This window comes from Lampetra planeri, chromosome 64 (genome assembly GCF_965212315.1).
Source record: "Lampetra planeri chromosome 64, kcLamPlan1.2.h2, whole genome shotgun sequence".
NCBI lineage: Eukaryota > Metazoa > Chordata > Hyperoartia > Petromyzontiformes > Petromyzontidae > Lampetra > Lampetra planeri.
In genome coordinates this window covers 695,217-708,035 of record NC_136170.1, presented here as the reverse complement: position 1 = coordinate 708,035, position 12,819 = coordinate 695,217, and the positions used below count along the sequence as shown (strand labels likewise).

The window sequence follows — 12,819 nt, the reverse complement described above, 5'->3', positions numbered from 1 at the left end:
AATGATGATGATGATGATGCCCTTCATGATGTGTGTGTCGCACGTGCGGGGGAAATACAACACACTAAAACACTCAAAGCAGTCGTAAAGCAACGAGTTTGTCAATTTCGATGATGATGATGATGATGATTTAAAAGTGCATAACTACAGTGGCTTCCTAATATCGGAAGGGAAGAGCGTTCCAGACGGCCGCAGAAGCAGTGCATCTAATGGCCAGCCAAAAGCTGCCGCTGCTGCTACTGCTGTTGCTGCTACTGCTGTTGCTGCTACTGCTGTTGCTGCTGCTGTTGCTGCTACTGCTGTTGCTGCTACTGCTACTGCTGTTGCTGCTGCTACTGCTGTTGCTGCTGCTACTGCTGTTGCTGCTACTACTGTTGCTGCTACTGCTGCTGTTGCTGCTACTGCTGTTGCTGCTGCTACTGCTGTTGCTGCTACTGCTGTTGCTGCTACTGCTGTTGCTGCTACTGCTGCTGTTGCTGCTGCTGCTGCTGTCGCTGCTGCTGCTACTGCTGTTGCTGCTACTGCTGTTGCTGCTGCTACTGCTGTTGCTGCTACTGCTGCTGTTGCTGCTACTGCTGTTGCTGCTGCTACTGCTGTTGCTGCTACTACTGTTGCTGCTACTACTGTTGCTGCTACTGCTGCTGTTGCTGCTACTGCTGCTGTTGCTGCTACTGCTGTTGCTGCTGCTGCTGTTGCTGCTGTTGCTGCTGTTGCTGCTACTGCTGTTGCTGCTGCTACTGCTGTTGCTGCTACTGCTGTTGCTGCTACTGATGTTGCTGCTACTGCTGCTGTTGCTGCTGCTGCTGCTGTCGCTGCTGCTGCTACTGCTGTTGCTGCTACTGCTGTTGCTGCTGCTACTGCTGTTGCTGCTACTGCTGTTGCTGCTACTGCTGTTGCTGCTACTGCTGTTGCTGCTACTGCTGCTGTTGCTGCTGCTGCTGCTGTCGCTGCTGCTGCTACTGCTGTTGCTGCTACTGCTGTTGCTGCTACTGCTGTTGCTGCTACTGCTGCTGTTGCTGCTGCTGCTGCTGTCGCTGCTGCTGCTACTGCTGTTGCTGCTACTGCTGTTGCTGCTACTGCTGCTGTTGCTGCCGCTGCCGCGAGGATGAGCGGAGTTGACTTGGCGATGATTTCAAGGCCCCTTGACGACATCAGCATCATTTGTGGCGAGCGCTTTGTGCGTGCGACGAGTGCGAACTTTTACACAGTGATGGTGGTGTGAGCACCATCGACGGTGATTATTGTGCTGCTGCTCTTGATGGTGATATTGGTTTATCTCACTGCTGCTGATGTTCATGATGATAGTGTTGCTTCAACTGACGCTGCTGTTGCTGCTGATGATGCTGAGGACACACGGGCAATTCAACTCGACGGGTTTAGGGGAACCGGTTTGGGTTGTTCGCGCCCCTCTAGCAGCATCAGCAGCAGAGTTCGAATCAAATTTGCCAATGGGTTCGTGCCCTTGTTACGGCTTCTCTGGGTCGTGTTGTCCTCCCTGCGTGCGGCGGGGCCTTCTCGTGCTGTCGGCGCGTTCGCCTGGGGGGCTAAGGCCCCTGGCACCAGCGACGGCCTTCACGGCGAGAGGTTCACTCGCGTTGGGCTCCTTCACCCAGAGTTGGCGTGAGGGCACCCCCGCCTCACACCCCCCTCTCCCAACTCACCATCCCCCCTCCCATCCCTCGCCTCTCCCACTCACCCTCCCATCCCACCCCTTCCCTCCCTTCCCCCCTCCCATCCCAACCCCCTCCCATTCCTCGCCTCTCCCACCCCTCCATCCCACCCCCCTCTCCACTCCAAAGGGCGGTCACGGTGGCTAGGAGATGTTAACTCCCTCGCCTGGTACGCAGGAGGTCGTGGGTTCGATCCCGACCCTGACAACGCCTGCTGCTGCTGCTGCTGTATATTTGAAGTTTGCGTCTCTTTCTCTCTCCCCGTGGTCACTGCGTGGATTTGTCTCCTGGTCCTCCTCCGGTTTATCTCTCCACATTAAGAATCGACATCACGCGTTTAGAGTTTTTGGCTGCAAGGAATTCCCACGTGATGATGACAAGCCACTTGGTTGAGCCATCATTTGTGATAGTCAGGTCGCTTCTGAAAGAGAGCTATATAGCTTCGTGGGCCTTACCTGGTAAAATAAAAAATATAATAGTAATATTCGTTGGTTCTTTCGGTAAAGTCACGTAGGTATAAAATAAAATAAATCACGACGTTTCGGGCGCAACACCGGCGTCTGTCATCAGATGGGAAAGCACGTGGCCTGCTGCTGATGCAGACTGTTAAAAAGGTTTGAAATGGGTGTAGCCCGAAGGGTTAGAAAGGAGTGGCTGGGTCTAGTGATTTTAATGTGAGAAATTAGTTTGTAACTGATTGAAACGCTGTCTTTCCGACAGCCCTGTTCTTCACCTGAGGACGGCTGCTTGCGTTGTGGCCGAAACGTCGTGAGAATTGTATTTTATTATGTTTTATTTGTATTATTTTATTATTTCCCTTCGACGTGACTTTACCGAAAGAACCAAGAAGATGAATTCCTGCAGTCACGAAAGCTTTAAATAGAAATGGGTACAGAATGGTTATGTTAATGTAAAAGATTAGCATGATGTTACAGTGAGAAATTAGCATGTAACTGGGCACGGAAGTAGCTATGATAATGTGATAGATTAGCATGATGTTAATGTCAGGAATTAGCATGTAAATGGGCACGGAAGTGGCTATGTTAAAGTGAGAGAATAGCATGAAATAACAGCTGACATAGGCAGGTTGGATGGCAACATCACAGTTAGTTAAGACTTTACCTGGTTAATAACGTCCTTCCAATGATTGCTCAGTTCGTACCCATCATCTCGGTTGAAGTTGTGTCTGTGTTCATATATCTGGATGGCGTCATGAACAAATCTCTGAAGGTAGCCGGTAGGTTTGCAGAGTACCTCCGTCTTGGAAAAATAAATTTAGTGTGAGCCCACAGCGTTAAAACAATGATAGGCAACGGCCGATGTATTGATCCTCCCGTGTTTCAGATCTGCCTTGTGTTCACGGACGCGGTCCGAGACATGTCGTTTCGTTTCCCCAATGTAACTGCTTCCACAACCACAACTCAATTTGTAGACACCAGGGTACAGCATGGCAGTAACCACATCCTTTACAGATGGGATTAAATCAGGGATTTTGTGTACTGTGTTGGAACGAACCTGGATCCTGTGTTTGTTCAAGATTTTGGAAAAAAACATTGGTAACACCTTTAATGTATGGCAAAGCGATGGTTTTGGTTTGCTCCTCAGAAGGCTGTATAGATACTAGTACCACAATAGCTCCCATCTACGAAGTAGATACGTTCCTGGAACTTCGTATTTTGAAATTTCGAACATTGAGTAACATAGAACGTTAGTGCTATTAGGATGCGTTCCCATCCTTCCTAACTTACCATTCAATGCTATAAACACGTGACGACTTACCGTTCATATAAAACAATTTAAATTGGAATAATATTTTACGTTAATACCGTACAGTATTAAATTGAAATACAAACTCCTCTGCTCATACATAAAAAACGTCATTTTTATTTTAAGTTATATAGCACTGATGAAATATTTACGTATTTTTGGTGTGACTATTTAGCTTTAATATTAGCTTTCTTTTTAAAGTAATGGTAATACGTGCAAAGTTCGTATTGAATATAGACACATCGAGTTATTCTACTGTCACGCACGATAGCAGCAGCAGCAGCAGCAGAGTTACTCTAAATCTGGGTGGTGGTGACACTCTAGGATCTGGGTGGTGGTGGTGAGGCTCTAGGATCTGGGTGGTGGTGAGACTCTAGGATCTGGGTGGTGGTGGTGGTGGTGAGACTCTAGGATCTGGGTGGTGGTGGTGACACTCTAGGATCTGGGTGGTGGTGGTGACACTCTAGGATCTGGGTGGTGGTGGTGGTGACATTCTAGGATCTGGGTGGTGGTGGTGACACTCTAGGATCTGGGTGGTGGTGGTGGTGGTGACACTCTAGGATCTGGCTGGTGGTGGTGGTGACACTCTAGGATCTGGGTGGTGGTGGTGGTGGTGACACTATAGGATCTGCGTGGTGGTGGTGGTGACACTCTAGGATCTGGGTGGTGGTGGTGGTGACACTCTAGGATCTGGGTGGTGGTGGTGGTGGTGACACTATAGGATCTGCGTGGTGGTGGTGGTGACACTCTAGGATCTGCGTGGTGGTGGTGAGGCTCTAGGATCTGTGTGGTGGCAGAAGAGATCATCAGGCCCTGGGCAGGCAGCGGTGTGGAGGAAGCGGCGGTGTTGCCTCCAGACTCGCGGCTCGAGTGGACTTTAACGATCCCGCGCACTTGGCTCTCTCGTAAAACCAATTTCGTAAACATCTCCCCCTGCTCTCACATTGGCCAGGCAACAAAGACAAAGATCCCCCGTATAGCCTTGACACGATGTTGATGGTAAGTGCTGTAAGCGAGCAGCACTTACGAAGGCCGGCACGACCTGGCACCCGGTAAGCGGGGATAGTGTGACGCAGAACCACACCCGGCCGCCTTTGTCTCTCCAGCTCGGATGTTTTATCAAACCGTGCCTTGACTTAAGGCGCTATATGTTTAAAAATACAATTTAGACGAGATTCAGTGCAACACCACTCCGAATATCTCCCATAGACTCAGCCAACACTGCCCATAGATTCAACACTGCCCATAGACTCAACACTGCCCATAGACTCAACACTGCCCATAGACTCAACACTGCCCATAGACTCAACACTGCCCATAGACTCAGCACTGCCCATAGACTCAGCACTGCCCATAGACTCAACACTGCCCATAGACTCAACACTGCCCATAGACTCAACACTGCCCATAGACTCAGCACTGCCCATAGACTCAGCACTGCCCCATAGACTCAACACTGCCCATAGACTCAACACTGCCCCATAGACTCAACACTGCCCATAGACTCAGCACTGCCCATAGACTCCCCCTCCCCTTACCACCACCATAACCCTAGCTCCCGACACTTTTTGACCACGTAGTTCAAGAAACCTTCCACGGCTCTACCGAAGGATTTTCCAATCCTGCGCGGATACAATGGGAGGCTGTTCGATGCCCGGGTACGGTCGAGGGATGGAGCTCCATTTTGTTGGTCAACCATGTGAAGCTGTACAGGTGGCGTTAGTTGAACCAGGTGGGAGCCCCACCAGGATATAGAGTCTCCTTGGCAACAGTGACCTGGTGGGTCACCGAACACGCTTACCCAAGATAAATAAGGTGCGGCACAGCAGCGAGGCAAAGATTCAATCCGAGCCATCGTGTTGGGTACACCGGTGATCTGCTCGCTCTGACAAGGGGTTGGAGACTCTGGCTGAACCTGGAGGGTGGCCACGACGAGGTGGTGTGGGCCCTCATCATCACTGGCCCCATCGAAACAAAGAGTCTGCCTCCTGGGCATCATGTACATTGACGTGAACTTTAAAACGAAAGTTTTCATTTAAACAGATGTGGCCCCACTGAGCTATGTAGCGCTTTTTTTTCAGAAGCAACCTGGCCACAAATGATAGCTCAACGAGAAGTGGCTTATCTTGTGCATATTTTTTAGCAGCCAAATAATTCTAAACGCACGTTTCTAAATGTGGAGGGAAAACCCAACCCGGAGGACCCAAAGAAAAATATACGCGACCACGGGGAGAGCGAGAGAGACGCAAACTCCAAATATACAGCAGCAGCAGGCGTCAGGGTCGGGATCGAACCCACGACCTCCTGCATGGCAGGCGAGGGAGTTTCCAATCTCGCCACTCTACTCTCTCTGAGTGCTTGTGTGGCAATAGAGAAGGGTGGAAGAGGTCTCGCTACGAATCGGACAACGGGGAGGATGACTATACTCTTAGTTTTTTCGGTACTTGTGTTGCCTCTGAAACGTCGTGATCTTTATTATTTTTTATTGTTTTATTCTTATTAATTTTAATTTCATTTTTACCTGCGTGACTTTACCGAAAAACTAAGAGTATGAATCCTTGCAATCACGAAAGCTTCAAATCTAGAGGATGATTATATTTTCATCAGCTGCCTTGCGTGACGTCGTGTGGAAGCTGCCTGGCTTCTATCGTTCCACACACAGATCCGGGATCTTCTCAGCAGCAGTTGTGCCCCCTTCCCCGTCTCTCTGCTTGGTGGAGCCCTCCTTAATGGAACACGTGCGGTCCGTGGTTAAGCATTCAAGTCTGGCCCTGCCTACGGTCCATCCTGGGTTTAAACCAGCCTGGATTTGTGCGAGGAGCTCCATAGGTCCTTGATACGTCTGTGACGAGGTGGTCGTGCGATGGCGAGCATGCCGCTCCCCATAAACTCTGCAACCAAAGTTCAATTCCAGGCCACGGCCGACAATGGGTAATTAATGTCTGAGAGTTTCCGGGTCTCCCCAAGGTCAAGTCGCCCTTGATTGAGTAGCTGGTGTGGTGTAAAAACATCGGCACAGGGGAGGTCAATGTTTGACCTGCATCCCACTGGGATTTTTGCACACAGCGTTGGTGTACGGTGCTTTTTCTGCAATATTTTTCTGTCTTTTCTTGGATTTTCTGTTTGCACTCAGTCACATAGTCACTTTAAGATGTTTTTTTGTTCATGTTTTTGTTTTTTGTTTGTTGCGGTTGCACCCGATTCAAGAGCCGAATGGCTCACAGGGCTACACCTAATAAATTAACTTGAATGCAGCCAGGCGTGGTGCTGAGCACCCACCCCCTCGTGCGCTGTGCGGCACTCAATCGCTGCTGCTGCTGCTGCTGCACCGCTAACAGCTCTCGCCCCACACAAAAAGGTCTCGCTGAGGCTAATACGCAAGGGATCTTTGTCCTGTGCCTCTGCCCACGTGTCTGGGTGTGGGGTCTGTCTTGAATCTATCAACTCGAAGCGTCCATCAACAACACTGTGTCCTTAAACGGAGAACTATAATGGGCGACGTTTCGGGCGATGGCCCTTCGTAAGCACACCAAGAAGGGCCATTGCCTGAAACGTCGTCTCCCGTACGCTAATCTATTTAAGGGCCACACAATGTTCTTGACGAGCGCGTTGAGGTTGTATGAATTTATATTTATGGAATTCCATATTCTTTGGGTCTTTCGGTAAAGTCACGTAGATGGGTTCAAAGAAAATAACAAACAAAAAACGACACTATATAATTCCAGTTTAGTCACCTCCATGCGTTTGAGCCGCGACCTCATTGGCTTGGGTTCGAGTCCCCGGCACGTCGCGATTCAGCAGAGCCACGGCACTCGGTGAGTCGCCGTCGCCACATTAGTCGACTGATCTGGGTACCCCCCCAGTTAGTTCCCCTGTGTAGCCTTGTGTTTGTGTCTTCACAGTGTCGGCAATCACCCTCCCATCAGTGAAACAACCCCATTGCTGAACGGCGACCAGGTCGCGAATCGAACCCAGGTCCCTCTTGGTGTGCGGCACGATACTTGAGAGTCGAGTCTCTTCTCTCCCGTGAGCAGCAAACCTGTTGCAGGGACGCGTTAGGCCCTGCGTCTCTGTACCAGGTGCTGTGTTAGACAAACCTGTGTCCTCTATGTCAGGCCCTGTGACGGGGGAGTCAGATCACTCTGAGCCAGGCAGGGGTGAGCCAGGCAGGGGAGCCGGGCAGGGGAGCCGGGCAGGGGAGCCGGGCAGGGGAGCCGGGCAGGGGAGCCAGGCAGGGGTGAGCCAGGCAGGGGAGCCGGGCAGGGGAGCCGGGCAGGGGAGCCGGGCAGGGGAGCCGGGCAGGGGAGCCGGGCAGGGGAGCCGGGCAGGGGGGGAGCCAGGGTCTCTCTGTGTCTCTCACTCCCCCTCCGTGTTTTTTCCTTTTAAGTCAAATCTCCCCCGCGGGGGTCACAGAGCCATGTAAAGGCACGCGCTGTGGGTGCGCGGGGAGAGTGTGGGGAGAGTGTGGGGAGAGTGCGGGGAGGGAGCTGTAAATCACGGGGAGAGTTCCTCTCCTCTCTCGCGATCTCCCCTCTCCGTCTCAACTCAACCTCCCTCTCTATTTGATCTCTATCGCGCCCTACCTCTCCTCTCTCAAGCTGTCTCAAGCTTCGATTTCTGTCTCTCCGCCAAGTCTGTGGCCTTGTCTGTCTCGTCTCTGTATTGTTCCTATTGAACTTTGCTTCGTGTCTCCTCTTTGTTTGTCTCTCAAATGTTTGTTTTCCCGTCTCGGCTCTTCCCATATCCCCCCCCTCCCCAACTCTCCACTCGCTCATCTCTCGCAATTCCTCTCTCCTCTCTCTGCATCTCCTTTACATCGCCGACCTCCCTTCTCTCTCTCTCCTGTGTCTCACTTCTATGGCCAGACTTCTGGGCCACGCTGTATAACAATAATAACAACCCTGTGTCCGGGACCACCCTGCATATCGGCACGAAAGGACCATGAGAGGTGGTGGTGTGGGGGAGAAGGAGGGAGGGAGGAGGAGGCCCTTCGTCCAGGCTGTCGATTCGATTGACTGATGGACCTGTGGGATTGTTGTTTTGCAAGCCGATATCTTGCTGGGATTCGGAAACAATTCGAAATATCCGGATGTGAGTCAGAAAAAGTAAAACAAGAAATGCTGCCCCATCAAGGTTAACACTTTTTTTTTTTGGGAGGAATGCCAAAAATGGACACGGTTTGAGTTCACGGTGGAGGAGTTGGCTCTCTGCTCCGAGTGGAGTTCACGTTGTTCTCACGTAGATCGTGGGATGGGACTGAGGGCCGAACGTGCAGGTCGCAGGCCGATTGTACAGCAGCAGCTGCGGGATTTGGCGGAGGTGATGATGGTGATGATGGTGATGATGGTGGTGATGGTGGTGATGATGATGATGGTGATGATGGTGATGATGATGATGGTGAAGGTGATGGTAGAGATCGTGGATCGGGTGATAGTGTAGGAGGTTAGCGCACAGCACTACGAATCCGGCAACCTGAGTTCGATTCCCACTTTCATGGCCAATATTGGTGATGAACATCTGTAAAGGGTCCTGGACCTCCGCTAGGTCGACTCAGCCTTAAATAAATACCTATCGATACTCTTTGTTTTTTTCGATGAAGTCACGTAGGTATAAAATAAACTAAATGACTTCAACAAAAAAAAATGTTGCTGTGGTTTCCCACCTGATTTTGATTGCTTGTGTTGCAATCGAAACGTCGTGATTAAATTTATTTTAAAAATTTCTACCTACGTGACTTTACCGAAAGAACCAAAGAGTATGGATCCCTGCAGTCACGAAAACTTCACATCTCGATTAAATACCTATCGCCCCTATCCCATCCTCTCCTCCTCCGAGTGATGGACTCTCTCTCTCTCTCTCTCCCAGTAGTCCTTTCTCTCTCCCCCCCGAGTTGTCTCTCTCTCGAGACGACTCGGGGGAACGAGTGGAGACTGTCCAGAAGCAGCGGCGATGTGACCGCGCCAAGCTGACTGTTGTTATTGTTGTTTTATTATTACTTTGACAAAAACACACACACAACGTCTGTGTGTGTGTGTCGTGGGGAGCGGTAGTGTAGCGGTTAGCGCGCTGCGCTATGAACCCGGTGACACGAGTTCGATTCCCGCTCACGGCCAACACCAGTGACGATTATCTGAACCGGTCCCGGGCCTCCCCGAGGTCAACTCAGCCTCAAATGAGTACCTGGTGCGGTGTGTAAATATTGCCGCTGGGGAGACAAAGGCGATCGGGCGTGGTGCTGGGCCACCTACCCCCTCGTGTACCGTTCCGGCCTTCATAGGTGCTCGCCAACAGCACTTGCCCCAACAGTCTATTCAAGGCTATACGGGGGATCTTTGTCTGTGTGTGTGGGGGATCGGTAGTGTAGTGGTTAGCGCTACGCTGCGCTACGAAACCGAAAACCCGAGTTAATTTCCTGCTCACAGCCAACACCGGTGACTATTGTCTGAACCGTTTCTGGGCCTTCCCCTAGGTCGACTCAGCCTGAAATTAGTACCTGGTACGGTGTGGTAAACATCGCCACTGGGGCGACAAAGGCGGCCGGGCGTGGTGCTGGCCACCCACCCCCTCGTGTACCCTTCCAGCCTTCACAGGTGCTCGCTAACAGCACTTGCCCCAACAGTCTATTTAGGCAACACGGGGGATCTTTGTCTTTGTTTGTTTGTGTGTCTGTGTATCTGCGTGTATCTCCGCCGTGGCGCTGAGTCTGCAGATCGTATCTGGGGGCTGGGGGGGGGAGCGACTCCTCCGAGGGGGGGGGGGGGAGGGGGTGCCCCCCTCCCCCCCTCCCCCCCTCCCCCCCTCCCCCTCGGCGTGTGCGGTAAGGGGGGGGAGGGGCTGGTAAACCGGCGTCGTGATCGAGACGGAGGATGCCGCTGGAGGAATCTCCGTGTTGTCGTGGTGGCTTTTTGAGAGCGGCCCGTGGAAGTGGTTATCACAGAGCTCCCTCTGAGATCATCCCTACTTCAAGTGACACTGGTTCACACACACAGAGCAGCAGCCCACGGAAGTGGTTATCACAGAGCTCCCTCTGAGAGCATCAGTACTTCAAGTGACACTGGTTCACACACACAGAGCAGCAGCCCACGGAAGTGGTTATCACAGAGCTCCCTCTGAGATCATCCCTACTTCAAGTGACACTGGTTCACACACACAGAGCAGCCCACGGAAGTGGTTATCACAGAGCTACCTCTGAGAGCATCAGTACTTCAAGTGACACTGTGTCTCACACACACAGAGCAGCCCACGGAAGGTCGTGGGTTCGATACCGACCCTGACGCCTGCTGTAATTTTGAGTTTGCGTGTCTCTCTCTCTCTCTCTCATCATCATCACTTGCTCCGGCAGTACATATACTAAAATTGGAACGATACAGAGAAGATTAGCATGGCCCCTGCGCAAGGATGACACGCAAATTCGTGAAGCGTTCTCATCATCATCACGAGAGATGTTAACTCCCTCGCCTGTTATACAGCAGGTCGTCGGTTCCATGCCGACCCTGACGCCTGCTGCTGTATATTTGTAACGTGTCTCTCTTTCTCTCTCATCATCACTGCGGTGGCTAGGAGATGTTAACTACCTCGCCCGGTATACAGGATGGTCGTGGGTTCGATATCGACTTTGTTGCCTGCTGCTGTATATTTGGAGTTTGCGTCTCTCTCTCCGTGTTGGTCGCGTGGATTTTTCTCCGGGTCATCCTCCGATTCACCCCTACCCCCCCAACCCCCACATTTAAAAATCAACGTCACGCCACTTCGATGTTTTTGGCTGCTGCTTTGAATCTCCACACGACGACGACGATAATCCGCCGCTCCGTTGGAGCCGTCACTTGGGATGGCCGGGGTCGCTTCTGAACAAGCGCCACGTGGCTCCGTAAGTGGGCGCTTACCCGGCGAGATGAACAAAAAACAGTTTAGCAGCTTGGTTCATTTTGAGTTTGCGTGTTCTCCCCGTGGTCGCGTGGATGTTTCTCCGGGTCCTCCTCCGGTTCCCCCTCGCCCCCCCTCCCCATGCGGAATCGACCGTCGCGTCCTTTATCGAGCGAGTTCTCCACACCGTGACGATGACGACGACGGCGGCCGTGACGACCTCAGCCGCCGCTCTGTTGGAGCGACGAGTCGAGCTCGGTGTGCGGGAGGCGGGGGGCCCCCCTTACCTGGTAACATAAAAGTCACGTTGGACCCTCCCCCCCCACACTCCGCCCCACCAGGTCCTGAACAGCTTCGTGGCGGAGGTGCCCAGCGACCCGAAGCGGCGTCCCTACTTCAGCGACGGCAGGCGGCGCATCGACTTTGTGCTCGCCTACAACTACAAGAAGCGCGGCGGCCTGGGCCCCAACAACAACGACGACGGCGGCGGCGGCGAAGGCGGCGGCCTCCCCGCCAGCGGCCGCAGGGATGCGAGGCCCCGTCGTCTGCCCGGAGGGGCCGCCGGGGCCGGGGCCGCCGGGGCCACTTCCCGGGAGGAGGAGGCGGCGACGGCCGAGAAGGTGAACGAGGAGGCGAAGCAGAGGAGGAGGGAAGAGTTCGAGAAGAATTTGATGGACACGGGCCTGGAGGTGGAGAAGGACGACGAGGTGAGGTGGAGGGTGAGAGGTGGAGAGAGATGGAAGTGGAGAGAGAGAGGTGGAGGAGAGAGAGGTGGAGAGAGAGAGGTGGGAGAGAGAGAGGTGGAGAGAGAGGTGGAGAGAGAGGTGGAGGAGAGAGGTGGAGAGAGAGGTGGAGAGAGAGGTGGAGAGAGAGGTGAGAGAGAGGTGAGAGAGAGGTGGAGAGAGAGGTGGAGAGAGAGGTGGAGAGAGAGGTGGAGAGAGAGGTGGAGAGAGAGGTGGAGAGAGAGGTGGAGAGAGAGGTGGAGAGAGAGAGGTGGAGATGGAGGTGGAGAGAGGTGGAGGTGGAGAGAGGTGGAGGTGGAGAGTGGTGGAGGTGGAGGTGGAGAGAGGTGGGAGTGGAGAGAGAGAGGTGGAGGTGGAGAGAGAGAGGTGGTGGAGAGAGAGGTGGAGGTGGAGAGAGGTGGAGGTGGAGGTGGAGAGAGAGAGGTGGAGGTGGAGAGAGAGGTGGAGGTGGAGAGAGAGAGGTGGAGGTGGAGAGAGAGGTGGAGGTGGAGAGAGATGGAGGTGGAGAGAGATGGAGGTGGAGAGAGGTGGAGGTGGAGAGAGAGGTGGAGGTGGAGAGAGAGAGGTGGAGGTGGAGGTGGAGAGAGGTGGAGGTGGAGAGAGAGGTGGAGAGAGAGGTGAGAGAGAGAGAGGTGGAGAGAGAGAGGTGGAGAGAGAGAGGTGGAGAGAGAGGTGGAGAGAGGTGGAGAGAGAGGTGGAGAGAGAGAGGTGGAGATGGAGGTGGAGAGAGGTGGAGGTGGAGAGAGGTGGAGGTGGAGAGAGGTGGAGGTGGAGAG

The 12,819-nt window shown here is 52.9% G+C and overlaps 1 protein-coding gene and 1 non-coding gene across 2 annotated transcripts in view; both read left to right on the top strand.

The window, feature by feature from the left end:
- The window catches only part of LOC144737008 (anoctamin-1-like), a 92,844-nt gene that overhangs the window by 38,506 nt on the left and 41,519 nt on the right, over positions 1–12,819 (top strand). The window contains 1 exon segment of the mRNA XM_078619654.1: positions 11,642–12,007. Coding sequence (XP_078475780.1) covers positions 11,642–12,007 — 366 coding nt within the window.
- Positions 10,768–10,870, top strand: LOC144737118 (U6 spliceosomal RNA). The gene has a single exon (XR_013588876.1). It is a non-coding gene; the product is annotated as a U6 spliceosomal RNA (small nuclear RNA).